The 28,000-nt window shown below is 42.7% G+C and overlaps 1 protein-coding gene across 2 annotated transcripts in view; it reads left to right on the top strand.

The window, feature by feature from the left end:
• The window catches only part of LOC135525340 (nexilin-like), a 35,974-nt gene extending 16,200 nt beyond the window's left edge, over nucleotides 1-19,774 (top strand). Inside the window, exons 6-14 of one of the 2 annotated variants that reach the window (XM_064953043.1) lie at nucleotides 280-477; nucleotides 806-982; nucleotides 9,320-9,508; nucleotides 9,714-9,905; nucleotides 15,092-15,289; nucleotides 16,675-16,896; nucleotides 16,979-17,170; nucleotides 17,331-17,694; nucleotides 18,921-19,774. In XM_064953043.1, the coding sequence (XP_064809115.1) occupies nucleotides 280-477; nucleotides 806-982; nucleotides 9,320-9,508; nucleotides 9,714-9,905; nucleotides 15,092-15,289; nucleotides 16,675-16,896; nucleotides 16,979-17,170; nucleotides 17,331-17,694; nucleotides 18,921-18,934 (1,746 nt within the window). In that variant the 3' untranslated portion in view covers nucleotides 18,935-19,774. Of the gene's footprint in view, nucleotides 1-279; nucleotides 478-805; nucleotides 983-9,319; nucleotides 9,509-9,713; nucleotides 9,906-15,091; nucleotides 15,290-16,674; nucleotides 16,897-16,978; nucleotides 17,171-17,330; nucleotides 17,715-18,920 lie in introns of those variants that run through there. The other variant, XM_064953044.1, reaches the window with a different exon arrangement.
• The last annotated feature ends 8,226 nt before the right edge of the window (nucleotides 19,775-28,000 follow it).

Below are 28,000 nucleotides of genomic sequence, written 5' to 3'. Positions count from 1 at the left end.
GTGTGTGTGTGTGTGTGTGTGTGTGTGTATTTTGTTTGTGGGGATTTTCATTTTTATTTGAGAGGTATCAACTAATAATTTCATAATGTATAACATAGGTTTAGTCCATTACTTGAATAAACACGACCACTTCAGCATTTGTAAAGTTCACAGACCAGGAAATGGTTTGTTTTGTTGATGTTTGATGTGCTAAATGAAGTACTGTCTTGTCTTATCGTATCTTATCTTATGTTATTGTAATTTACTCTTCTAACAATGGCTTTTGTCCATTTATGTCAGGAGGGAGATGACACCATCCTGGTCCGTGTGGTGCCGGCAAAGCTGTCACGACCTCCAGGCAGGATCAAGATGAACTTTGAGGACCTGGAGAAGAACCGCGAGGAAGAGCAGAAGAAGAGGACAGAGGAGGAGAAGAAGAAGCGCTACAACGAGAACAGGCTCTCCTTTCGCGAGGCCAAGAGGAGCTCGGTTGTTCAGGTGAGCTGAGGAGAACCTCTCCCATAGGCTTCGGCAGGACTGGCAGCATAGCTGTTTCTAGAAATCCAATATTTCAGGAAAGCCATTATATCTGTGTCAATACTTCATGGAGTCTAGGTGTAGATTGAGCATAGGTGTTTCTAGGAAAATCTAATATTTCAGGAAAGCCATTATATCTGTGTCAATACTTAATGGAGTCTAGGTGTAGATTGAGCATAGGTGTTTCTAGGAAAATCTAATATTTCATGAAAGCTATTATATTCTGTCTGTGTCAATACTTCATGTGGATATCATGGTCTCTGACGTAGACTGATTGTGTCAATACCAGGACGAGGACGAGGAACAGCCCACAGAGAAGGAGCAGGTGACTCCTGGGAAGCTAAAAATGACGTTTGAGGAGGCTGAGAAGGAGAGGCAGGAATGCCTGAGAAAGCAGGCAGAGAGGGAGGCTAAACGACGTCTGCAGGACGAGAAGAAAGCCTTTGAGGAGGCCAAGCTGGAAATGGTGACTGATCTTATAAAATATCTTATTCACTTATTAGCGCATCACATTTCAATGTCCTGTTCTTTCCTTGTGAGAGCTGAGATACAGTATTTCAGTGCTAGATCAACCTTGGAGGTAAATTAGCAGTGGCATTCCGTGTCAAACCTGCACATTCCCTTCGCAAACCCTTCCATTCAGTGCTTTCCTCTGGTGCTTCTGAAGTTGACTTGTGCTGTCTTTGATAATACTTTTTAAAAACGTAGCTGTCAGAGCTTGAATGTTGTGGTATAATGGAAACTCAGCAAAAAAAGAAACGTCACCTTTTCTGGATCCTGTGTTTCAAAGATAATTCGTAAATATCCAAATAACTACGCATATATTAATTGTAAAGGGTTTAAACACTGTTTCTCATGCTTGTTCAATGAACCATAAACAATTAATGAACATGCACCAGTGGAATGGTCATTAAGACACTAACAGCTTACAGACGGTAGGCGCCTAAGACAGAGTTACAGGGAGACAGGACGGACAGCTGATCGTCCTCACAGTGGCAGACCACGTGGAACAACACCTGCACCGGATCTGTACATCTGAACATCACACCTGCGGGACAGGTACAGGATGGCAATAACAACTGCCGAGTTACACCAGGAACGCATAATCCCTCAATCAGTGCTCAGAATATCCGCAACAGGCTGAGGCTGGACTGAGGGCTTGTAGGCCTGTTGTATGGCAGGTCCTCACCAGACATCACCGTCAACAACGTCACCTATGGACACATACCCACCATGTCTACCGACATAATCCGCTCGATGGGGTTTCAACAGGCTCCTCCATCAAGACGTCCCCTGAAGGCCCATCCGCTAGCCTGCTAGCCGCGGCCCGCTAGCTATCTAGAGCATATCAGACTGTTAGCTGAAGAGGTCCATCAGCCACTCCTTGGGCTACAATACCTATTTTGCCATTTGGCCTGGACCCTTTTACTGTCGACACGAAGCCCTGCCGATCCATCATGACTGGTCTGCCGACGTAACCGTCCGAGGGGGCTACAACAGACTCTTCCGTCGTGACGTCCCCCTAAGGCCCTTCTGCTAGCCTGCTAGCCCCGGCTCGCTAGCTGTCTGAATCGCCGTGTCTCCAGCTCACCTAGCTACCCACTGGTCCCTATGATCACTCGGCTATGCATGCCACTTCCTAATGTCAATATGCCTTGTCCATTTCTGTTTTAGTTGGTGATCATTGTCTTATTTCACTGTAGAGCCTCCAGCCCTGCTCAATATGCCTTAGCTAGCCCTTTTGTTTCACCTCCCACACGTGCGGTGACCTCACCTGGTTTAAACTATCAAATCAAATCAAATTTATTTATATAGCCCTTCGTACATCAGCTGATATCTCAAAGTTCTGTATAGAAACCCAACCTAAAACCCCAAACAGCAAGCAATGCAGGTGTAGAAGCACGGTGGCTAGGAAAAACTCCCTAGAAAGTCCAAAACCTAGGAAGAAACCTAGAGAGGAACCAGGCTATGTGGGGTGGCCAGTCCTCTTCTGGCTGTGCCGGGTGGAGATTATAACAGAACATGGCCAAGATGTTCAAATGTTCATAAATGACCAGCATGGTCGAATAATAATAAGGCAGAACAGTTGAAACTGGAGCAGCAGCACGGCCATGTGGACTGGGGACAGCAAGGAGTCATCATGTCAGGTAGTCCTGGGGCATGGTCCTAGGGCTCAGGTCCTCCGAGAGAGAGAAAGAAAGAGAGAAGGAGAGAATTAGAGAACGCACACTTAGATTCACACAGGACACCGAATAGGACAGGAGAAGTACTCCAGATATAACAAACTGACCCTAGCCCCCCGACACATAAACTACTGCAGCATAAATACTGGAGGCTGAGACAGGATGATGTCTCTAGAGGGAAAACCTCTCTCATCGTCACTCAATGCCTAGGTTTACCTCCACTGTATTCATATCCTACCATACCCTTGTCTGTACATTGTGCCTTGAATTTATTCTTCCTCGCCCAGATACCTGCTCCTTTTACTCTCTATTTCGAACGCACTAGACGGCCAGTTCTTATAGCCTTTAGCCGTACCCTTATCCTACTCGTTCTCTGTTTATCTGGTAATGTAGAGGTTAATCCGGGCCTTGCAGCACCTAGTTCCACTCCCATTCACCATGCGCTCTCATTTGTTGACTTCTGTAATCGTAAAAGCCTTTGTTTCATGCATGTTAACATTAGAAGCCTCCTCCCTAAGTTTGTTTTATTCACTGCTTTAGCACACTCTGCCAAATGGGATGTCCTAGCCGTGTCTGAATCCTGGCTTAGGAAGGTCTCCAAAAATCCTGACATTTCAATCCCTAACTATAACATTTTACGACATGCTAGAACTGCCAAAGGGGGCGGAGTTGCAATCTACTGCAGAGATAGCCTGCAGAGTTCTGTCATACTATCCAGGTCTGTGTCCAAAAAATTCAAGCTTCTACTTCTAAAAATCCACCTTTCCAGAAACAAGTCTCTCACCATTGCCGCTTGTTATAGACCACCTTCTGCCCCCAGATGTGCCCTGGGCACCATATATGAATTGATTGCCCCCCATCTATCTTCAGAGCTCGTACTGTTAGGTGACCGAAACTGGGACATGATTAACACCACGGCCATCCTACAATCTAAGCCAGATGTCCTCAATCTCACACAAATTACTTCAGCGAGCAGGCCTTTCTAATCGATCTGGCCCAGGTATCCTGGAAGGATATTGACCTCATTCCGTCAGTAGAGAATGCCTGGTTATTCTTTAAAAGTGATTTCCTCACCATCTTAAATAAGCATGCCCCGTTCAAAAAATGTTGAACCAGGAACACATATAGCCCTTGGTTCACTCCAGACCTGACTGACCTTGACCAGCACAAAAACATTCTGTGGCATACTGCATTAGCATCGAATAGCCCCCGCGATATACAACTTTTCAGGGAAGTTAGGAACAAATATACACAGGCAGTTAGGAAAGCAAAGGCTAGTTTTTTAAAAGAGAACATTGCATCCTGTAGCACAAACTCCAAAAAGTTCTGGGACATTGTAAAGTCCAAGGAGAATAAGAGCACCTCCTCCCAGCTGCCCACTATACTGAGGCTAGGAAACATTGTCACCACCGATAAATCCACTATAATTGACCATTTCAATAAGCATTTTTCTACGGCTGACCATGCTTTCCACCTGGCTACCCCAACCCCGGTCAACAGTCTTGCACACCCCACAGCGACTTTCCCAAGCCTCCCCCATTTCTCCTTCACCCAAATTTACATTTACATTTAAGTCATTTAGCAGACGCTCTTATCCAGAGCGACTTATGCAATTGTTGCAACCCCTATTACTAGCGTGTTCAACCTCTCTTTCGTATCGTCTGAGACAGATTGGAAAGCTGCTACGGTCTAGACTCAAACTGTTACAGACCTATATCTATCCTACCCTGCCTTTATAAGGTCTTCGAAAGCCAAGTTAACAAACAGATCACGACCATGTTGAATCCCACCGTACCTTCTCCGCTATGCAATCTGGTTTCCGAGCTGGTCATGGGTGCACCTCAGCCATGCTCAAGGTCCTAAACGATATCACAACTGCCATCGATAAAAGACAATACTGTGCAGCCGTATTCATCGACCTGGCCAAGGCTTCGACTGTCAATCACCACATTCTTATCGGCAGACTCAACACCCTTGGTTTCTCAAATGACTGCCTCGCCTGGTTCACCAACTACTTTTCAGACAGAGTTCAGTGTGTCAAATCGGAGGGCCTGTTGTCTGGACCTCTGGCAGTCTCTATGGGGGAGCCACAGGGTTCAATTCTCGGACCGACCCTTTTCTCTGTATACATCTATGGCGTCGCTCTTGCTGCTGACGAGTCTCTGATCCACCTCTACGCAGACGACACCATTCTGTATTTCTGGACCTTCTTTTGACACTGTGTTAACTAACCTCCAGACAAGCTTCAATGCAAGTAAAACTAAATACATACTCTTCAACCGATCGCTGCCCGCACCTGCAGGCAATCTCAATGCTGTGTTTTACAGGGAAGATATCCTCCTCCCTCATGTGGTACCCTTCCTGCTGGCTCATCCTGACATGACCCTCCAGCATGACAACGCCACCAGCCATACTGCTCGTTCTGTGCATGATTTCCTGCAAGACAGGAATGTCAGTGTTCTGCCATGTCCAGTGAAGAGCCCGGATCTCAATCCAATTGAGCACGTCTGGGACCTGTTGGATCGGAGGGTGAGGGCGAGGGCCATTCCCCCCAGAAATGTCTGGGAACTTGCAGGTGCCTTGGTGGAAGAGTGGGGTAACATCTCACAGCAAGAACTGGCAAATCTGGTGCAGTCCATGAGGAGGAGATGCACTGCAGTAATTCATGCAGCTGGTGGCCACACCAGAAACTGACTGTTACTTTTGATTTTGACCCCCACTTTGTTCAGGGACACATTATTCAATTTCTGTTAGTCACATGTCTGTGGAACTTGTTCAGTTCATGTCTCAGTTGTATAATCTTGTTATGTTCATACAAATACTTACACATGTTAAGTTTGCTGAAAATGAACCCAGATGACAGTGAGAGGATGAGTTTAGTTATAGGAATGTAGTTATTCAGGTTAAAATAGTATCATAAGCATTGCATACAGTCCTTTAATTAAAACGATCCATCACAAGTCCCCTTTCTGAAAAGTATACTGTAACTACACACATCTGTCAGAACTTTCATAATGTGTATAGTATAGTTGTCACGTTCGTTGGAATAATGGTCGGACCAAGGCGCAGCAGCGTATGTAGAGTTCCACATATTTATTAAAGAAAGTGAAACTTAGCAAAGACAAAAAAAACAAAAAAAACAATAAACTAACAACGAACCGTCACTACCGAGATGCTACATAAACAATACCCATAACCCACAGGTGGAAAAAATGCTACTGAAGTATGATCCCCAATTAGAGACAACGATAGCCAGCTGCCTCTAATTGGGAATCATACCAAAACCCAACATATAAAAAACAACCTAGAACCCCACATAGGAAATATAAACCAGACTAACCCACCAGTCACGCCCTGACCTACTCCACCATAGAAAATAAAGGCTCTCTATGGTCAGGACGTGACAATAGTTCTAAAGGTTATTTAGTCAACTCCTTCATTAGGTGTTCTGAATCTCCTTTGGGGATTCAACCTGTGTTGTAATTGTGGTTGTTGTTGTTGTTATTGCGGTGGTTGTGGTTGTTTTTATTACTGTGTTCTAACCACCTGAGCTATCCAGTGCTTTGCAAAAGTTTTCTTCCCCCTTGGCATTTTTCCTATTTTGTTGCATTATAACCTGTAATTTAAATTGATTTTTATTTGGATTTCATGTAATGGAAATTTAAAAAAGAACTGGTTTCAAAAAATAAAATAAAAATAAAAAACGAAAAGTGGTTTGTGCATATGTATTCACCCCTTTGCTTTGAAACCCCTAAATAAGATCTGGTCCAACCAATTACCTTTGGAAGTCACATAATTAGTTAGATTGCACACAGGTGGACTTTATTTAAGTGTCACATGATTTGTCACATGATCTCAGTACAGTGGGGCAGAAAAGTATTTAGTCAGCCACCAATTGTGCAAGTTCTCCCACTTAAAAGAGAGAGAGGCCTGTAATTTTCATCATAGGTACACTTCAACTATGACAGTCAAAATTAGAAAACAAAATCCATAAAATCACATTGTAGGATTTTTCATGAATTTATTTGCAAATTATGGTGGAAAATAAGTATTTGGTCAATAACAAAAGTTTATCTCAATACTTTGTTATATACCCTTTGTTGGCAATGACAGAGGTCAAACGTTTCTGTAAGTCTTCACAAGGTTTTCACACACTGTTGCTGGTATTTTGGCCTATTCCTCCATGCCGATCTCCTCTAGAGCAGTGATGTTTTGGGGCTGTTGCTGTGCAACACGGACTTTCAACTCCCTCCAAAGATTTTCTATGGGCTTGAGATCTGGAGACTGGCTAGGCCACTCCAGGATCTTGAGATGCTTCTTACGAAGCCACTCCTTTGTGGCCAGGCGGTGTGTTTGGAATCATTGTCATGCTGAAAGACCCAGCCACGTTTCGACTTCAGTGACCTTGCTGATCGAAGGAGGTTTTCACTCAAAATCTCACGATACATGGCCCCATTCATTCTTTCCATTACACGGATTAGTCTTCCTGGTCCCTTTGCAGAAAAACAGCCCCAAAGCATGATGTTTCAACCCCCATGCTTCACAGTAGGTATGGTGTTCTTTTGATGCAACTCAGCATTCTTTGTCCTCTAAACACGACGAGTTGAGTTTTCACCAAAAAGTTATATTTTGGTTTCATCTGACCATATGACATTCTCCCAATCTTCTTCTGGATCAAATGGATCCAAATGCTCTCGAGCAAACTTCAGACGGGCCTGGACATGTACTGGCGTAAGCACGGGGACACGTCTGGCACTGCAGGATTTGAGTCCCTGGCGGCATAGTGTGTTACTGATGGTAGGCTTTGTTACTTTGGTCCCAGCTCTCTGCAGGTCATTCACTAGGTCCCACTGTGTGGTTCTGGGATTTTTGCTCACCGTTCTTGTGATCATTTTGACCCCACGAGGTGAGATCTTGCGTGGAGCCCCAGATCAAGGGAGATTATCAGTGGTCTTGTATGTCTTCCATTTCCTAATAATTGCTGCCACAGTTCATTTCTTCAAACCAAGCTGCTTACCTATTGCAGATCCAGTCTTCCAAGCCTGGTGCAGGTCTACAATTTTGATTCTGGTGTCCTTTGACAGCTCTTTGTTCTTGGCCATAGTGGAGTTTGGAGTGTGACAGTTTGAGGTTGTGGACAGGTGTCTTTTATACCGATAACAAGTTCAAACAGGTGCCATTAATACAGGTAACGAGTGGAGGACAGAGGAGCCTCTTAAAGAATAAGTTACAGGTCTGTGAGAGCCAGAAATCTTGCTTGTTTGTAGGTGACCAAATACTTATTATCCACCATAATTTGCAAATAAATTCATAAAAAATCCTACAATGTGATTTTATGGATTTATTTTCTCATTTTGTCTGTCATAGTTGAAGTGTACCTATGATGAAAATTACAGGCCTCTCTCATCTTTTTAAGTGGGAGAACTTGCACAATTGGTGGCTGACTAAATACTTTTTTTGCCCCACTGTATATATACACCTGTTCTGAACGGCAACACCACTAAGTAAGGGGCACCACCATGCAAGCGGCACCATGAAGACCAAGGAGATCTCCAAATAGGTCAGGGACAAAGTCGTGGAGAAGTACAGATCAGGAGCACCATTAAAACCATTGTAAAAAAAATTGAAAGAATATGGCACCACAACAAATCTGCCAAGAGAGGGCCGCTCACCAAAACTCACGGAACAGGCAAGGAGGGCATTAATCAGAGATGCAAAAAGAGATCAAAGATAACCCTGAAGGAGCTGCAAAACCCCACAGTGGAGACTCCCCAAACATATGGAAGAAGGTACTCTGGTCAGATGAGACTAAAATTGAGCTTTTTGACCATCAAGGAAAATGCTATGTCTGGCGCAAACCCAACACCTCCCATCACCCTGAGAACACCATCCCTGCAGTGAAGCATGCTGTGGGTATGTTTTTCATTGGTAGTGACTTGAAAACTGGTCAGATTTGAAGGAATGATGGATGGTGCTAAATACAGGGAAATTCTTTAGGGAAACCTGCTTGTCTTCCAGAGATTTAAGCTGGAACGGAGGTTCACCTTCCAGCAGGACAATGACCCTAAGCATACTGCTAAAGCAACACTTGAGTGGTTTAAGGGGAAACATTTAAATGTCTTGGAATGGCCTAGTCAAAGCCCAGACCTCAATCCAATTGAGAATCTGTGGTATGACTTAAAGACTGCTGTACTCCATCAGAACCCATCCAACTTGAAGGAGCTGGAGCAGTTTTGCCTTGAAGAATGGGCAAAAATCCCAGTGGCTAGATTTGCCAAGCTTATAGAGACATAACCCAAGAGACTTACAGCTGTAATTGCTGCAAAAGGTGGCTCTACAAAGTATTGACTTTGGGGTGGGTGAATAGTTATGCACGCTAAAGTTTTCTGTTTTTTTTGTCTTATTTCTTGTTTGTTTCACAATAAAAAATATTTAGCATCTCCAAAGTGGTAGGAATGTTCTGTAAATCAAATGATACAAACCTAAAAATATATATATTTTAATTACAGGTTGTAAGGCAACAAAATAGGAAAAATGCCAAAGGGTTGAATACTTTCGCAAGCCACTGTATTTCCCTAGCCTTGGGCCTGGTGTGACTTTGGAACTCTATGTACTTGCAGGGAGAAGATGAGGAGGACTCACAAGGAGCTCAAGGCGAGAGAGACATCATCCAGCCTGGTAAACTTAGGTTGAGCTTCGAGGAGCTTGAGAAACAGAGGGTAGAGAATGAACGCAAAGCAGCAGAGGTTGAATACAAGAGACGAATGGAAGAGGAGAGGAAGGCTTTCGCCGAGGCCAGGAAAAGCATGGTCAGTGAGTGTGATGGTCACTTCGCCTTACCCCATATCTGTTTGGGCTGTCTTGCCAGCTCCTATGCCAAAAGTCCAGCACAAACAGATCTGGGACCATCAATATAATCACTGTCTTTACAGCTCATTTTTTACGTTTAATATTGTGAGCCCCGAGATGTCAGACACTAGTTTGAGCTCTCTCGTCATTGTCCTCCTTCTCCAGATAGTGGATGATGATGATGAGGTGTTGATGGCCATGCTGAACCTGGAGGGCAGCAAGCCAGGGAAGCTGTGTGTCAGCTTCGAGGACAAGGAGCGTCAGAGGAGAGAGGCGGAGGAGAAGAAAGCGGAGGAGGAGGCCAAGAGGAGGCTGGAGGAGGAGAAGAGGCTCTTTGCAGAAGCCCGCAAGAATATGGTAGGACTGGGTAACATAACCATAGAGATCCTACAAGAGATCTGACCATCTTGGTCAGGAAAACGTTAATTCTAGAAATGGATCAAATATGGTATAACTATAGTATAAAACAATACATTTGTGAATTATAGGATCTCTATGAACATACCTCTGCAGGCAGCACCAGCATGTAGCAAATGAAGCCCTGCGCTAACACGTCGACTGAAGTAGGCTAAGTTCAGAAGAAGCATGAGAAAAGATTTTAATTATTTTGATTACTCATCATGAATAGAGCCATAGTGAGTAATGTTTCATGCTGTCTATATGTAGGCTTTATGAAGTGCTTTTGAATACTTCATTATCCTTTCATAAGTTAAGAAGTTATAGTGTTAAACACTTGAAGAGTTGTTCTTTTTTGTGTATAATTTTTTTTTTGGGGGGGGGGGGGGGGCATTTTACCCCCTTTCTATCCCCAATTCCAATCGTGTCTCATCGTTAGCACTCCCCAACGTGCTTGGAAGGTGAAGGTCGAGTTATGCGTCCCCTCCGAAACATGACCCGCCAAACCGTGCTTCTTAACACCTGCCCTTCTTAACCCGGAACCCAGCCACACAAATGTGTCGGAGGAAACACTGTTCACCTGATGACCAAGGTCAGCCTGCAGGCACCCGGTTCTCCACAAGGAGTCGCTAGGGTGCGATGAGCCAAGTAAAGCCACCCCGGCCAAACCCTTCCCTAACCCGGACGATGCTGGGTCAATTGTGCACCGTCCTATGGGACTCACGATCACGGGCATTTGTGATACAGCCCGGGATCGAACCAAGGTCTGTAGTGCCTTAGACCGCTGCCCCACTCGGGAGCCCATTATTATTTATTTTTTATATGAATTAAGTTTATTTCACGAAGCACATATAACAGTGTCATAAGCGCATCTTAAAGTGTCAATACAAAACTTGACCTTTTTTAAAAATAAACTCTAGAGTTACAGAGTTATGACTTGCTTGTCACAACCTATATATTGAACAACACTTGAAGTGTTACTGTTATGTTTGATTTAAAGTGTGACCAATGTTTCTTCAATCTCCCGAAAACTAACGGCAATATTAACATTTGAGGTAGGCTGTATTTAGTATAGGAACTCAATCTATAATTGGACTCTAATTGGACATGGATTAATCATACATGATGATGTAACGTTACTGTTCAAACTCAAATGGTACACTTGCAATTGCTGTTCCTACCTTCAAAATGATCTCCTTAAAGAGCTCCCTGGATCTAGAAAAATCTAAGACTTCATATCGAGATGGAGAAGTAAGATATTTTCACTTTCAAATGACAATTGTATTTGTCCACTGACTAAGAAGAAATAATAGTGATTGCCATGAAATGCTAATACTGTAAGTTCTTACTGTAAATACAAGGTTGTGAATGGATGGCTCTTTATCATGTGTGTCCTGCTTATTCTGACTCTGATTCTACCTGATTCTACAAGGACAATGAAAGGCTTCTACCGTCACATTCTGACCTTAGTTCTTTTATTATGTATTTCTTTTAGTATGGTCAGGGCGTGAGTTGGGTGGGTTGTCTATGTTCCTTTTTCTATGTTTTGGGATTTCTGTGTTTGGCCTGGTATGGTTCTCAATCAGAGGCAGCTGTTTATTGTTGTCCCTGATTGATAACCATATTTAGGTAGCCTGGTTTCACTTTTGAGTTGTGGGTGATTATTTTCCTGTTTAGTGTTTTTTGTCATTCACCTTACGGGACTGATCGTTGGTCGTTTATTGTTTTGTTCAGTGTTCTATTACTTAGTTAAAAGATATGAACACTTACCACGCTGCGCTTTGGTCCTCACCTTCTTCCACCAACGACCGTTACATCTACCTTATTATTATAGAATGAGTTAAAGATCTTCATGTCATTCAAAAGCTTTTTACAGGATCATCTGATGAGAAATTCAATGTAATTTGGTTGCAGTAGCTTTTCTGTTCAATGTGATTATGTTGCTTTATCTTTGCTTTTCATCCGGTACTTCGTTGTTTGTGTTTCATTGTGGGAGGGTTTAGGTGGTGTGTTAATTTGTTATTGGAAGCTGATATGATGCAATGATCGATTTGGGATTAAAGATTGTTATGTTGGTGCTAGAGGGGATAGATGCTTTTTCTAGTTGTTTGTAAATTATTTTGTACATAATGTTTCTGCCACCGTCTCTTATGACCAAAAAGAGCTTCTGGATATCAGAACAGTGATTACTCACCTCAAACTGCATGAAGATGTTTTATTTAATGAGTCAGATTCAAAGGATTCCAGAACAGGCCCAAATCCCCGTCATTCACAAGAAGAGGAGACGCCGATACAGGGGACACTGATCCGGGTGCCTTGTGAGAATTTATCGGCAAGTGGGTAACCCACCTCTACCATCTGTCCTATTGGCCAAAGTGCAATCATTGGACAATAAACTGGATGATCTCCGTTCGAGACTTTCCTACCAACGGGACATTAAAAACTGTAATATCTTATGTTTCACTGAGACATGGCGGAAATATGTAAAATATACAGTTGGTTGGGGTTTCTAAGCATCGACAGGACAGAACAGCTATGTTCGGTAAGACAAGGGCTGGGGTGTGTGTCTATTTGTCAATAACAGCTGGTGCAAGAAATCTAATATTAATGATGTCTCTAGGTTTTGCTTGCCTGAGGTAGAGTACCTCATGATAAGCTGTAGACCACACTATTTACCAAGAGAGTTTTCATCTATATTTTTGTAGCTGTCTATTTACCATCACAAACTGATGCTGGCACTAACACCACACCTAATGAGCTGTATAAGATCATAATCAAACAAGAAAATGCTCATCCAGAGGCGGAGCTCCCAGTGGCTGGGGACTTTAACTTCTTGCGTCGAGCAATCCCGGATCCGGGATCCTATTTATAGCCTCAAGCTCATTAGCATAACACAACGTTAACTATTCATGGAAATCGCAAATGAAATGAAATAAATATATTTGCTCTCAAGCTTAGACTTTTGTTAACAACACTGTTATCTCAGATTTTCAAAATATGCTTTTTAACCATAGCTAAACAAGCATTTGTGTAAGAGTATTGATAGCTAGCATAGCTATAAGCCTAGAATTCAGCCAGCAACATTTTCACAAAAACAAGAAAATCATTCAAATAAAATCATTTACCTTTGAAGAAATTCAGATGTTTTCAATGAGGAGACTCTCAGTTAGATAGCAAATCTTCAGTTTTTCAAAAAATATGATTTGTGTAGGACAAATCACTCCGTTTTGTTCACGTTTGGCTATGAAAAAAACCTGTATCCAGTTATAGCCTCAAGCTCATTAGCATAACGTAACGTTAACTATTTATGAAAATCGCAAATGAAATTAAATGAATGTGCTAGCTCTCAAGCTTAGCCTTTTCACTGTCATCTCAAATTGTCATCTCAAATTTTCAAAATATGCTTTTGAACCATAGCAAAACAAGCATTTGTGTAAGAGTATTGATAGCTAGCGTAGCATTTAGCGTAGCATTTAGCGGGCAACATTTGCACAAAAACCAGAAAAGGATTCAAATAAAATCATTTACCTTTGAAGAACTTCGGATGTTTTTTTGAATGAGGAGACTCTCAGTTACATAGCAAATGTTCAGTTTTTCCTTAAAGATTCTTTGTGTAGGAGAAATCGCTCCGTTTTGTACATTACGTTTGGGTACCAAAAAAAACAACGAAAATTCAGTCATCAAAACGGCGAACTGTTTTCCAAATTAACTCCATAATATCGACTGAAACACGGCAAACGCTGTTTAGAATCAATCCTCAAGGTGTTTTTCACATATCTCTTCATTGATATATCGTTCGTAGATGTCTACTTTCTCCTCTGAATCGCTTGGAAAAAGACGTGCAGTTGAAGATGACGCACCAATTTCGACGGAGGACATCGGGCGGACACCTGGCAAATGTAGTCTCTTATGGTCAATCTTCCAATGATATGCCTACAAATACGTCACAATGCTGCAGACACCTTGGGGAAACGATAGATCGCGCAGGCTCATTCCTTGCGCATTCACAGGCATATAAGGAGACAATGAAAAACAGAGCCTCAAAAATCCTGCTCATTTCCTGTTTGAAGTTTCATCTTGGTTTCGCCTGTAGCATCAGTTCTGGGGCACTCACAGACAATATCTTTGCAGTTTTGGAAACGTCAGAGTGTTCTCTTTCCAAAGCTGTCAATTATATGCATAGTCGAGAATATTTTTGTGACAAAATATTGCGCTTAAAACGGGCACGTTTTTTTATCCAATAATGAAATAGCGCCCCCATAGATGTAAGAGGTTAATACAGAAAAACTTAAACCAGTTTTACCTCGTTTCTACCAGAATGTCACATAAACAACCAGAGGGGAAAAAAACTCTAGACCACCTTTACTCCACACACAGAGACGCATACAAAGCTCTCCATCATCCTCCGTTTGGAAAATCTGACCATAATTCTATCCTCTGATTCCTGCTTACAATCAAAAACTAAAGCAGGAAGTACCAGTGACTCGCTCAATATGGAAGTTGTCAGATGACGCAAATGCTAAGCTACAGGACTGTTTTGCTAGCACAGACTGGAATATGTTCCGGGATTCATCCGATGGCATTGAGGACTAAAAATGGTCAACGACTCCAGCCACCCTAGTCATTGACTGTTCTCTCTGCTACCGCACGGCAAACGGTACCGGAGCGACAAGTCTAGGTCCGAAAGGCTTGTAAACAGCTTCTACCCCCAAACCAGAACACTGCTGAAAAGTTAATCAAATGGCTACCAGGACTATTTGCGCTGATCCCCCCCCTTTTTTTACACTGCTGCTACTCACTGTTTATTATCTATGCATAGTCACTTTACCCCTACCTACAGCACATGGACATATTACCTCAATTACCTCGACTAACTTGTACCCCTTCACATTGATCAGGTACTGATATCGCCTGTATGTAGCCTCGTTATTGTTATTTTATTGTGTACATTTTTTATTATTTTTACTTTAGTTTATTTAGTAAATATTTTCTTAACTCTTATTTTTGTTTGTTAAGGGCTTGTAAGTAAGCAATTCACTGTAAGTTTGTTGTACTTGGCGCATGTGACAAACAAACTTTGTTTGGGTTCTAATTGGTTTATTGTGAGATTGTCAATGACACCATGCTCTGTGTTTGTGTGCCGGTAGGTGCTAGATGAGGACGAGGACGGAATGGTCAAGAGCGACTCCCAGGAAGCATTGCACCCTGGAAAACTGGAGATGAACTTTGAAGAGCTGCTAAAGCAGAAGGAGGAAGCCGATAGGAGGTGCAAAGTGGCGGCGCGCAAGAAGAAAATGGAGCAGGAGAAACAGGAGTTTGAACAGCTCAGACAAGAGATGGGAGAGGTCAGTCATCAACATGGTATCAGTCTCACAATGCTGTTAAAGACCCACGTGGGAAGTCTTATGGATATTGGCATGGAACTACCAACTGTAGAGATTGATAACAAGATGAGGAGAACTAGGGGCCATACAGTGGGGCAAAAAAAGTATTTAGTCAGCCACCAATTGTGCAAGTTCTCCCACTTAAAAAGATGAGAGAGGCTTGTAATTTTCATCATAGGTACAAAAAAAAAATCAGAAAATCACATTTAATGAATTTATTTGCAAATTATGGTGGAAAGTAAGTTTTTGGTCACCTACAAACAAGCAAGATTTCTGGCTCTCACAGACCTGTAACTTCTTCTTTAAGAGGCACCTCTGTCCTCCACTCGTTACCTGTATTAATAGCACCTGTTTGAACTTGTTATCAGTATAAAAGACACCTGTCCACGACCTCAAGCAGTCACACTCCAAACTCCACTGTGGCCAAGACCAAAGAGCTGTCAAAGGACACCAGAAACAAAATTCAAAATTGTAGACCTGCAAAGGGGCCAGGACAACTGATCCGTGTAAAGGAAAGAATGAATGGGGCCATGTATCGTGAGATTTTGAATGAAAACCTCCTTCCATCAGCAAGGGCATTGAAGATGAAACATGGCTGGGTCTTTCAGCATGACAATGATCCCAAACACACCGCCCGGGCAACGAAGGAGTGGCTTCGTAAGAAGCATTTCAAGGTCCTGGAGTCGCCTAGCCAGTCTCCAGATCTCAACCCCATAGATAATCTTTGGATGGAGTTGAAAGTCCGTGTTGCCCAGCAACAGCCCCAAAACATCACTGCTCTAGAGGGGATCTGCATGGAGGAATGGGCCGAAATACCAGCAACAGTGTGTGAAAACCTTGTGAAGACTTACAGAAAACATTTGACCTCGTCATTGCCAACAAAGGGTATATAACAAATTATTGAGATAAACTTTTGTTATTGACCAAATATTTATTTTCCACCATAATTTGTAAATAAATTCATTAAAAATCCTACAATGTAATTTAACTGGATTTTTTTCTCTCATTTTGTCTGTCATAGTTGAAGTGTACCTATGATGAAAATTACAGGCCTCTCTCATCTTTTTAAGTGGGAGAACTTGCACAATTGGCGGCTGACTAAATATTTTTTTGCCCCACTGTATTTATAAAGTATGTCTGGGTAGGAGTGCTGATTTAGGAACAGTTTAGCCTTTTAAACCATAATCACAAGATAACATTGACCTGATCCTAGATCAGCACTCTTACTCTGAGACACTTGATGCATACAGCCTAATTTCCTATGTGTTGAAATTATTAGGCCTATGCTTCTGTTTTGTCTGTATCCTCAAAACTAATCTTGTCACTATATGTGTTTATCTCCTAAGGATGTGGTGAATGAGAGCTCTGATACAGTAAGTAAGGAGTATGAGGAGCTGAAGAAACTCAAGAGGACCGGCTCGATCCAGGCCAAGAACCTCAAGTCCAAGTTTGAGAAGATCAAGCAGTTGAAAGACGAGGAGGTCCAGAAGAAGATTGAGGATGTGAGAGCAAAGAGAAAGGCTGTAGATGAGGAAATCAAAGAGAGGGAAGAAGAGAGGATCCAGGAGGTATATATTTTAGCATGATCCTTCAGAATCGCGTTGGAACTCCAAATGCGTCGGTCTGTATCATGTTATGCTGTTTTTTCAGGATGATGATGAAGGCAAAAAGGACAGAGAGAAAGGGGCTGAGGAGGCTCCGTTCAGACAGAAGGTTGACATGCGCGCACGGTTTGAACAAATGGCCAGAGCCAGAGAGGAGGAGGAGAAGAAGAGGGTGGACGAACAGAAGCTTCAGAGGATGCAGTTCGAACAGCAAGAGATTGACGCCGCTCTCCAAAAAGTAAATCCCTCTTTCATCGGGTTCAATCATCGGGTTTCTCGTTGTTAAACAGTTGAAAACGTCCCTGACTCGCATGACATTCTAAAAACGCATGACAGTTCAGTGGAGGGAGGGTTTCCAAAAATAAAAAATGTGATATCATGTGTCATATCTTTGTCAGAAAAGGGAAGATGAGGAGGAGGAAGAGGGAAGCATCATCAATAGCTCGGCAGCCTATGAGGATGAGGAGGACCACGCCAGGTCAGGGGCTCCGTGGTTTAAGAAGCCCCTGAAGAACCAATCGGTGGTGGATGCCGAGCCAGTGCGGTTCACGGTGAAGATCACCGGGGAGCCCAAGCCGGAGGTGACCTGGTGGTTTGAGGGGGAGATGCTCCAGGACTGTGAAGACTATCAGTACATAGAGAGAGGAGAGACATTCTGCCTCTACCTGCCAGAGACCTTCCCAGAGGACGAAGGAGAGTACATGTGCAAGGCTGTCAACAGCAGAGGCACCGCCGCCAGCACCTGCATCCTAACGATAGAAAGTAAGCATTCTTCCATCTGACCGACATGTCTACATGATGCCACTTCCTGATTTGGTTTTCTGATCTTTCTATGATTGGATGGGATCGCATGCTCCTCTTCCTGATCTTCCTACGATTGGGTGGGATTGCATGCTCCTCCTCCTGATCTTCCTACGATTGGATGGGATCGCATGCTCCTCCTCCTGATCTTCCTAAGATTGGATGGGATTGCATGCTCCTCCTCCTGATCTTCCTATGATTGGATGGGATCGCATGCTCCTCCTCCTGATCTTCCTACGATTGGATGGGATCGCATGCTCCTCCTCCTGATCTTCCTACGATTGGATGGGATCGCATGCTCCTCCTCCTGATCTTCCTAAGATTGGATGGGATTGCATGCTCCTCCTCCTGATCTTCCTATGATTGGATGGGATCGCATGCTCCTCCTCCTGATCTTCCTAAGATTGGATGGGATTGCATGCTCCTCCTCCTGATCTTCCTATGATTGGGTGGGATTGCATGCTCCTCCTCCTGATCTTCCTATGATTGGGTGGGATTGCTTGCTCCTCCTCCTGATCTTCCTATGATTGGGTGGGATCGCATGCTCCTCCTCCTGATCTTCCTATGATTGGATGGGATCGCATGCTCCTCCTCCTGATCTTCCTACGATTGGGTGGGATTGCTTGCTCCTCCTCCTGATCTTCCTATGATTGGGTGGGATCGCATGCTCCTCCTCCTGATCTTCCTACGATTGGGTGGGATTGCATGCTCCTCCTCCTGATCTTCCTATGATTGGGTGGGATCGCATGCTCCTCCTCCTGATCTTCCTACGATTGGGTGGGATTGCATGCTCCTCCTCCTGATCTTCCTATGATTGGATGGGATTGCATGCTCCTCCTCCTGATCTTCCTATGATTGGGTGGGATTGCATGCTCCTCCTCCTGATCTTCCTATGATTGGGTGGGATTGCATGCTCCTCCTCCTGATCTTCCTATGATTGGATGGGATTGCATGCTCCTCCTCCTGATCTTCCTATGATTGGGTGGGATTGCATGCTCCTCCTCCTGATCTTCCCATGATTGGGTGGGATTGCATGCTCCTCCTCCTGATCTTCCTATGATTGGGTGGGATTGCATGCTCCTCCTCCTGATCTTCCTATGATTGGGTGGGATCGCATGCTCCTCTTCCTCATCGGCTTGGTTCAGTTTCAGCCGTGTGTAATCCCATCTTCTGTTTCTCTCTTACAGCTGATGACTACTGATGCTCTGCTTTTTCTGGAACTTTCCCTGTCTCTCACTCCTTTTGTAAAACTTCATCCCTCATGGTAGGGCCAAAAAGAGGAGGAAACAGCATTATGCTCTCCATTCCTTCTCGGGATACACACAACATGAAAAGTGCAATATCGTGTTGTTTACGTATTGCTCATCATTCATCAATAAAGCTGCACTCCCTTTCAGTATTACGTTTAGGATGAAATCTGTGCCAAATCACATATTGATCCCCCGAGTGATTGCTGTCACGAATGATGTTCAGATTGATTTTGTGATCATAACATCACATATCAAGGCTGTTCCTGGAGGGCTGAAACGCTTCTGGTTTTCATCCTCTCCTTCTAATCAGGGACTAATTCAGACTTGGGACACCAGGTGAGTGCAATTAACTACTCGGTAGAAACAAAAAAACGGAAATGTTTTGCATTCCAGGACCGGAATTGAATAACACTGTCATAAATCATAACATCTTTGCATCAGGGAAAGTCTCCCTTCAAAGGTAAAATTTCAGAAAGTTCCATTTGAGAATATGGTGCAACCCAATTTAAAGCCTAATGAAATACCTGTAAAATAGACACAGCAGTATGCATTGCACAGTTTATTTGCAGAATTGTTTACTAATAAAATAATGATCTAATTAGGATTTTTGTTTCTTTTCATTTTTAATATTTGAATAATTATCTGAAAGGTTTGGTTGTAATGTACACTTAGATTTTTCATATCCCAAAAGTATTTTTCACATTGAGTTAAAGTACAACTCTACAGGAAATTGATTATATAATTGTCTTGGACACTGTTGTATGGCTTGAAATACAGTATAGTGACATGTTTGTGATATGTTTATTTAAAGTTTGAAATAAAAAGTGCTAAATACTAGTCTCTTTGTAACTGTTCTATCATCTTTATAAAACATTAGCTACTGTAACTTAAACGTATGGAGGGATGTATTGTATTACAATGTAAGACAGTTTGACAGACAGTTGACAATAGACTCTATTTTCAGCTGCACCTTTTTCATGGTACATACTGTATCTTCTAATTAACATGGATCAACGGCAGGTGTATGTAATATACAGGTAACAGCAAAAAAAAAAGAAGGAAACACCCATTTAAAGTGTCCTAATAAGGCATTGGGCCACCACGAGGCCCCAGAACAGTGTCCATGCACCTTGGCACGGATTCCAACAGAGTTCCAGTGTTTGGAACTCTGTTGGAGGGATACGACACCATTCTTCTATGAGAAATTCCATCATTTGGTGTTTTGTTGATGGTGATGGAAAACGCTGTCTCAGGCGCTGCTCCAGAATCTCCCAGAAGTGTTCATATGTGTTGATGTCTGGTGACTGAGACAGCCATGGCGTATGGTTTATATTGTTTTCATGCTCATCAAGCCATTCAGTGACCACTCATGTCCTGTGGATGGGCATTGTCATCCTTTGAGGGCATAGCCATGGTAGCATTTTTATACATGACCGTAAGCATGACGGGCTGTTAATTGCTGCTCAATTAAGTCAGGAACCACACCTGTGTGGAAGCACATGCTTTCAATATATTTTGTATCTATATGTATCTTTGTACCTATATGTTCATCAGCAACAACTTTTAAATTATTTTCTTTATCACAAAAAAATCGTTAAACAGGAAAACAGTGTTATATGAACAGTACCTATTGCAGGGTATTGTGTGTGGATGCAAAACATACATAGCTAAGAGAAAAGTATCACAAAAACTGCTTTTTAAAACCATAATCATACCAGACGAATAAAATGTACCACTTTTACAAAATGATGGTGAAGCTAAGAATACAAGAGCACGATAGACGTCCCTCGTTCCATCCCTCCTTCAGATGTTCCATCCCTCCTTCAGACGTTCAATCCCTCCTGTCAGGATTTGGCAAGGGTTGTTCCGGTTTTTGGTCACTAGATGCCCCCATTGTGCTTTTTGACCTTTTGCTTTCCCTTGATCCCCATTATTATTTGCACCTGTGCCTCGTTTCCCCTGATTGTATTTAAACCCTTAGTTTCCCTCAGTTCTTTGCTCTGTGTTTGTATGTTAGCACCCAGCCCTAGTATTCTGTGTACTCTTGTTGATCCCGGTGGACGCTCTTGTGGAATTCTGTTTTTTGTTCTTGTTTATTTATTTTTGAGTATCTTTTGAGGCTTTTTATGCTTTACCTACCACCTTGTGGATTACCTTGTTCTTGTGGAATTCCTTTTGAGGTTGTGGAGTTACATGTTTTCCTGAAGGACTTCACTTTTTACTTTATTAAATACACCGTCTCAAGTACTGCTGTGTCTGCCTCATCTTCTGGGTTCTGCTGACTATTCGTGGCTCAGTTGGTTAAGTGACTCTCACTCCGGAGACCCGGGTTCGTAACCGGGTCCTGACACCTCCTTCAGACGTTCCATCCCTCCTTCAAATGTTCCATCCCTCCTTCAGACGTTCCATCCCTCCTTCAAACGTTCCATCCCTCCTTCAGACGTTCCATCCCTCCTTCAGACGTTCCATCCCTCCTTCAGACGTTCCATCCCTCCTTCAGACGTTCAATCCCTCCTTCAGACGTTCAATCCCTCCTTCAGACATTCCATCCCTCCTTCAGACATTCCATCCCTCCTTCAGACGTTCCATCCCTCCTTCAGACGTTCAATCCCTCTTTCAGACGTTCAATCCCTCCTTCAGACATTCCATCCCTCCTTCAGAAGTTCCATCCCTCCTTCAGACATTCCATCCCTCCTTCAGAAGTTCCATCCCTCCTTCAGACGTTCCATCCCTCCTTCAGACATTCCATCCCTCCTTCAGACGTTCCATCCCTCCTTCAGACATACCATCCCTCCTTCAGACGTTCAATCCCTCCTTCAGACATTCCATCCCTCCTTCAGAAGTTCCATCCCTCCTTCAGACATTCCATCCCTCCTTCAGAAGTTCCATCCCTCCTTCAGACGTTCCATCCCTCCTTCAGAAGTTCCATCCCTCCTTCAGACATTCCATCCCTCCTTCAGAAGTTCCATCCCTCCTTCAGACGTTCCATCCCTCCTTCAGACGTTCCATCCCTCCTTCAGACGTTCAATCCCTCCTTCAGACATTCCATCCCTCCTTCAGACGTTCCATCCCTCCTTCAGACGTTCCATCCCTCCTTCAGACGTTCAATCCCTCCTTCAGACATTCCTGTGGAAGTCTCTGTCTGGCTGTGGTTGTCTATTAAGCATAATGCCACAGAACAGACCTTTGCAGCAGTTATGTAACTAGCATCGCTCCCAACACCAAGGTTTCAAGCATTGCGTTCCAGAAGGCAAACGTGTACAGGGTCTTGTTGCAGTACTGGCCGTCTGAACGGGTTGGGTCGTAGTTGGGTTGGTATATAGAGAAGATCCACACATTTCCTGCAGACAGTTTTGACAAATAGGTCATAAAGAAAACAATACCATGTTTCAATTACATTTATATTGACAATATACAGACCTGTAGAACATGACTAGGCCACACCTTCTGTGAAGTATTATACTTTGTTATAGTTTGTTTTGTTTGTATAGTGCATATTTCCCCCTTCATTGTAAGCAATCAGAGTGCTCACCTGATCTGTGACACACACAGTGGTGGAAATAGTACCCAGTTGTCACACTTGAGTAAAAGTAAAGAAACATTAATAAAATATGACTCAAGTAAAAGTGAAAGTCAGCCAGTAAAATACTACTTGAGTAAAAGTCTAAAAGTATTTGGTTTTAAATATAATTAAGTATCAAAAGTATTTATACTTTTAAATTCCATATATTAAGCAAACCAGAAAACAATACAATGTTTCAATTACATTTATATTAACAATGTACAGACCTGAAAATATATATGATATTTTGTGTATTACATAAAAGTAAGGTATTTTTTAAAAACTTGAAGTGTGTTGATAATGAAACAACAATTACAGCCATCTACCTTGTGTTCATGTTTTTACAGCAATACTTTCTCTCACCAGCAATGATCCAACAGAACCCTGACAAAGCCAACAAGAACTGCAGTGAGACACAGATACAGCTCTTTGGGGTCTGCTGCCCCCTCCCCTCTGGGTCCCCCCTCCCCTCTGGGTCCCCCCTCCCCTCTGGGTCCCCCCTCCCCTCTGGGTCCCCTCTCTGGGTCCCCTCTCTCACGTTTTCCCCTCTCACATAATTGGAGACACAATGCAGACACTAGTAATACTATTTAGAATTGATTGTATGTACTCTATAGCACTTTACCAGATGCTCAAAGCACTTTACATTGTAATATGTTGAAATACAGTTCAAAAAATACAACTTTTGAATCTGTTACTTCAATAATGCTGTGGATTGTGGATCGATATATATTGATTGCAATTATTCCAGAATGAGTGAGCGTTCATGTGCAAAGGATTAGTATTTAAATCAATATAATTATCAACTGTGTAGTGACTTTTGTCTTTCGCGTCCTTCTCAGTCCACACCCACTTCCCTTTGTCTACCAAGTCGCCATATCGGCTTAGCCCACTAGCGAACATCAACTATCATTTCCTTGTAACCATATCTACTATTTGTTTGTTTGTTATGCATTTCTGTGATTATTTAGTTATTTAGTAAATAAATGATTAAGACAATTGATGTATGGATGATGCATATTGAAGGCTGGGTTCATGCAGATAACCAACAATTTACGACGTTTGGAATGAGACTAATGTGAGGTAAAGAATAATTCATTAATTAGAAGACTAATTGATCAGATATTAAAATATCGGAAAAGTTATATTAGGAAAATTCTAACTTTGTAATCTGAAGATTTTCCTTGGTGCCCCGACTTCCTAGTTAATTACATTTACATGATTAGTTTAATTACTTAATAATAATTACAGAGAATTGATTTGATAAAATAACAGTCTTCAATTTAATGATGCCAAAGACACAACAATGTTCAGGGAAGTGTTCAGGGAAGTGGCCTGGTCGATGAAATTCCCTGCGGCTGTAGAGACAACACATGAGGGACAGACAACCAGTGAAATGGAAACCAGTAATGGTTTGGCGGAAAGCAATGGTGGAATAATCACGCCTACCCAGGAGACATATGATCATGGGGCAGCCCCTCTGTTCCTGTGGACCCCGGGTTTGGAAGCACCAGACACGGCTGAAGCTGGTGCCCCTCGTGGCCGCAATAGGAACAAAGCCCCAGCTGTCTCCGACGACACCGCTCTGCCGCAGAGAGGTGTGTGTCCCCAACCTCCATGGGTTCAGGCTCTGCCTTAGGACACCCTATGGAGGAGGGCGAAAGGCGAGTGGTGCGCCAGCGCTCCTGAAGAAGGTTGTCCAGATAGATGGCCATTGCGACGAGCGCGTCCAAGGAAAGGTTGTCGTCCCTGCACGCCAACTCCATCTGGACCTCCTCGAGCCTTCCTCTCCAGAATAGGGTGTGGAGCACCAGCTCCTTTCGTCTGCTGGAGGCTGCCAAAGTCCGGAAGATGAGGGCGTACTCCGAATGGATCTGGGCACCCTGCTGGAGTTGGAATAGTCTCTCACCCCCCTCTCTGAAAACCACCCTGAACAGAGCTATGAACCTCTCATAGGAACCCAGCTCTTCCTCTCCTCTCTCCCAGATGACTGTACACATGCAACAATTTCAAAGATTTTACTGAATTACAGTTCATATAAGGAAATCAGTCAATTTAAATACATTCATATGCCCTTATCTATGGATTTCACATGACCGGGAGTACATGGGGCCATGTATTATCACGCTGAAACATAAGATGATGGCGGCAGATGAATGGCACAACAATGGACCTCAGGATCTTGTCACGGTATCTCTGTGCATTCAAATTGCGATTGATAAATTGCATTGTTTGTTGTCCATAGCTTATGCCTTACCATACCATGATTGCTTGCAATAGATCCAACCATACCCCACCGCAACCATGGGGCACTCTATTCACAACATTGACATCAGCAAACCGCTAGCCCAAATGACGCCATACATGTGGTCTGCGATTGTGAGTCCGATTGGACGCTCTGCCAAATTCTCTAAGATAATGTTGGGGCAGCTTATGGTAGGGACATTCGATTCTCTGTCAACAGCTCCTGCGGTCACCATATCAATTGCATGCTCCTTCAAAATTTGAGACATCTGTGGCATTGTTTTGTGTGGCAAAACTGCACATTTTACAGTGGCCTTTTATTGTCCCCAGCACAAGGTGCACCTGTGTAGTGATAATGCTGTTTAATCAGTTTATTGATATGCCACACCTGTCAGATGGATGGATTATCTTGGCAAAGGAGAAATGCTCACTAACAGGGATGTAAACTAATTTGTGCCCAAAATTTGAGAGAAATAAGTTTAACTGGGAGATCCATTTGAAGTGTCTAAAGTAGGCTTTTTTTCTTCTTTTTTTTTCTTCTATGGAACAGAAGAAGTATGGTTTGCGCCTCAAGAAGATGTTGGATTGGAATGTGTCATGTGTGGATCTTCGAAGCAGGGTGCCTAACAAGGGTGTTATCTCTGGGTTGACACTAGTAAGTAAATTCAAAGGATATACAGTACCAGTCAAAAGTTTGAACAGCTTTCATGTTTTATAAAATTATTTTTATATTTATTTTAAACTATTTTCTACATTGTAGAATAATAGAGAATACATCAAAACTATGAAATAACACATGGATTCATGTAGTAACCAAAAAAGTGTTACAAAATTAATCAAAGTAGCCCCTCTTTGCCTTGATGACAGCTTTGCACACTCTTGGCATTCTCTCAACCAGCTTCATGAGGAATGCTTTTCCAACAGTCTTGAAGGAGTTCCCACAAATGCTGAGCACATGTTGGATGCTTTTCCTTCACTCTGAGGTCAAACTCATCCCAAACCATCTCAATTGGGTTGAGGTCGGATGATTGTAGAGTCACCTGATGCAGCACCATCCCTCTCCCTCTTGATCAAATAGCCCTTACACAGCCTGGAGGTGTGTTTTGTGTTATTGTCCTGTTGAAAAACAAATGATAGTCCCACTAAGTGCAAAACAAATTGCATGGTGTATCGCTGCAGAATCCTGTGGTAGCCATGCTGGTTAAGTATGCCTTGAATTCTAAGTAAATCACTGACAGTGTCACCAGCAACGCACCCCCACACCATCACACCTCCTCCTCCATGCTACACGGTTGTCACTCCCTGACCTTAGAGATCCTTTTTATGTCTCTATTTTGGTTTGGTCAGGGCGTGAGTTGGGGTGGGCATTCTATGTTTTGTGTTCTATGTTTTCTATTTCTGTGTGTTTGGCCGGGTGCGGTTCTCAATCAGAGGCAGCTGTCTATCGTTGTCTCTGATTGAGAACCATACTTAGTTAGCCTTTTCCCACCTGTGTTTTGTGGGTAGTTGTTTTCTGTTTTGTGTCTTTCTGCACCTGACAGGACTGTTTTGGTTTTCGTTAAGTATTTTTGTTATTTCAGTGTTCAGTTCTAATAAAAAGCATGAACATGTACCACGCTGCACCTTGGTCCTCTCCTTCCAACAGCCGTTACAATGGTGTGGAGTAATAGCGATGGATTAAGGGCTTGATGACACACAATGTGTTGTGAATATATTTTAATGTTTTAAAATTATGTTTTTTTCCTTTATTTTGCTGGACCCCAGGAAGAGTAGCTGCTGCTTTGGCATCTCACAAAGACATGACGGTTGGAACCAAAAATCTCCAATTTGGACTCATCAGACCAAAGGACAGATTTCCACCAGTCTAATGTCCATTGCCATGTTTCTTGGCCCAAGCAAGTCTCTTTTTCTTATTGGTGTCCTTTAGTAGTGGTTTCTTTGCAGCAATTTGACTGTAAAGGCCTGATTCACACAGTCTCCTCTGAACATTGGCTGTTTATGTGTCTGTTACTTGAACACTGTGAAACATTTATTTGGGCTGCAATTTGATTTTGCAACTGCACTTGAAGATACTTTCAAAGTTCTTAATTTTCTGTATTCACTGACCTTCATGTCTTAAAGTAATGATGGACTAATTTGTCTTGGTTTATTTGAGCTGTTATTGCCATAATATGGATTTGGTCTTTTACCAAATAGTGCTATCTTCTGTATACCAACCATACCTTGTCACAAAACAACTGATTGGCTCATTAAGAAGGAAAGAAATGCCACAAATTCACTTTTAACAAAGCACACCTGTTAATTGAAATGCATTATGAAGTTGGTTGAGCGAATGCCAAGAGTGTGCAAAGCTATCATCAAGGCAAAGGGTGGCTACTTTGAAGAATCTCAAATATAAAATATATTTTAACACTTTTGTTTGGTTACTACATAATTCCATATGTGTTGTTTAATAGTTTTGATGTCTTCATTATTATTCAACAATTTAGAAAATATTTGTTTTTTTAAATGGGGAAAAAATGGAATGAGTAGGTGTGTCAACGTTTGACTAGTACTGTACCTGAAGAATTGGATCAAGCGGTTGGTGCACAATGACTGACCTGCATGGTAAATTGAGTGCTGAAGCCACTCCATCCATTCTATTGTTTTTTGATGAAGCATCTCTCCCATCTCACATGTATTTGGGTTATATGAGATTCCCCGTGAGAGCCTTCATGCCCAAACCTATGCAGTGTGATAAATGTAAATGATCATGTGTCACGTGTAGACAGTAGAAGTATTATATGCCAGCTGAGCCTAAATGCTGCAATTGTGGTGGTGAGCATGTGAAGGAGACGGAGGTGGCAAGAATAAGGGCTGTCCAGCATGTCTCCTATCCGGAGGCGTTGAGAAGAGTGTAAGAAAGGAGTGAAGTTGAAGTAAGACACAAGATGGTTCCTTGTCAACAGAGGGATCCTGACATGTTGCACGAAGGTGGACATATTACTTTGGTTATCAACTGCACAGCGCAAACAGAGAGGACATTTTAGAAAATAGGTGGCATTTTGAGTGGCTGAGTGTTTTTTGGGACTCAGGGACTTCTGCAGAGGCATTACAAGGAATACTGTTGATGAATGAACCGCCTCCCGTTACAGTAGGTGGCGGCAATACACCAATAGGTATAGTCTGCCATAAAACATTGAAGAAGAAGAAGTGGAAGCAGGAGGCATGA

This window comes from Oncorhynchus masou, chromosome 31 (assembly GCF_036934945.1).
Source record: "Oncorhynchus masou masou isolate Uvic2021 chromosome 31, UVic_Omas_1.1, whole genome shotgun sequence".
Lineage (NCBI taxonomy): Eukaryota > Metazoa > Chordata > Actinopteri > Salmoniformes > Salmonidae > Oncorhynchus > Oncorhynchus masou.
The sequence above is the reverse complement of the archived record's forward strand: the minus strand, read 5'-3'. Positions and strand labels throughout refer to the sequence as shown.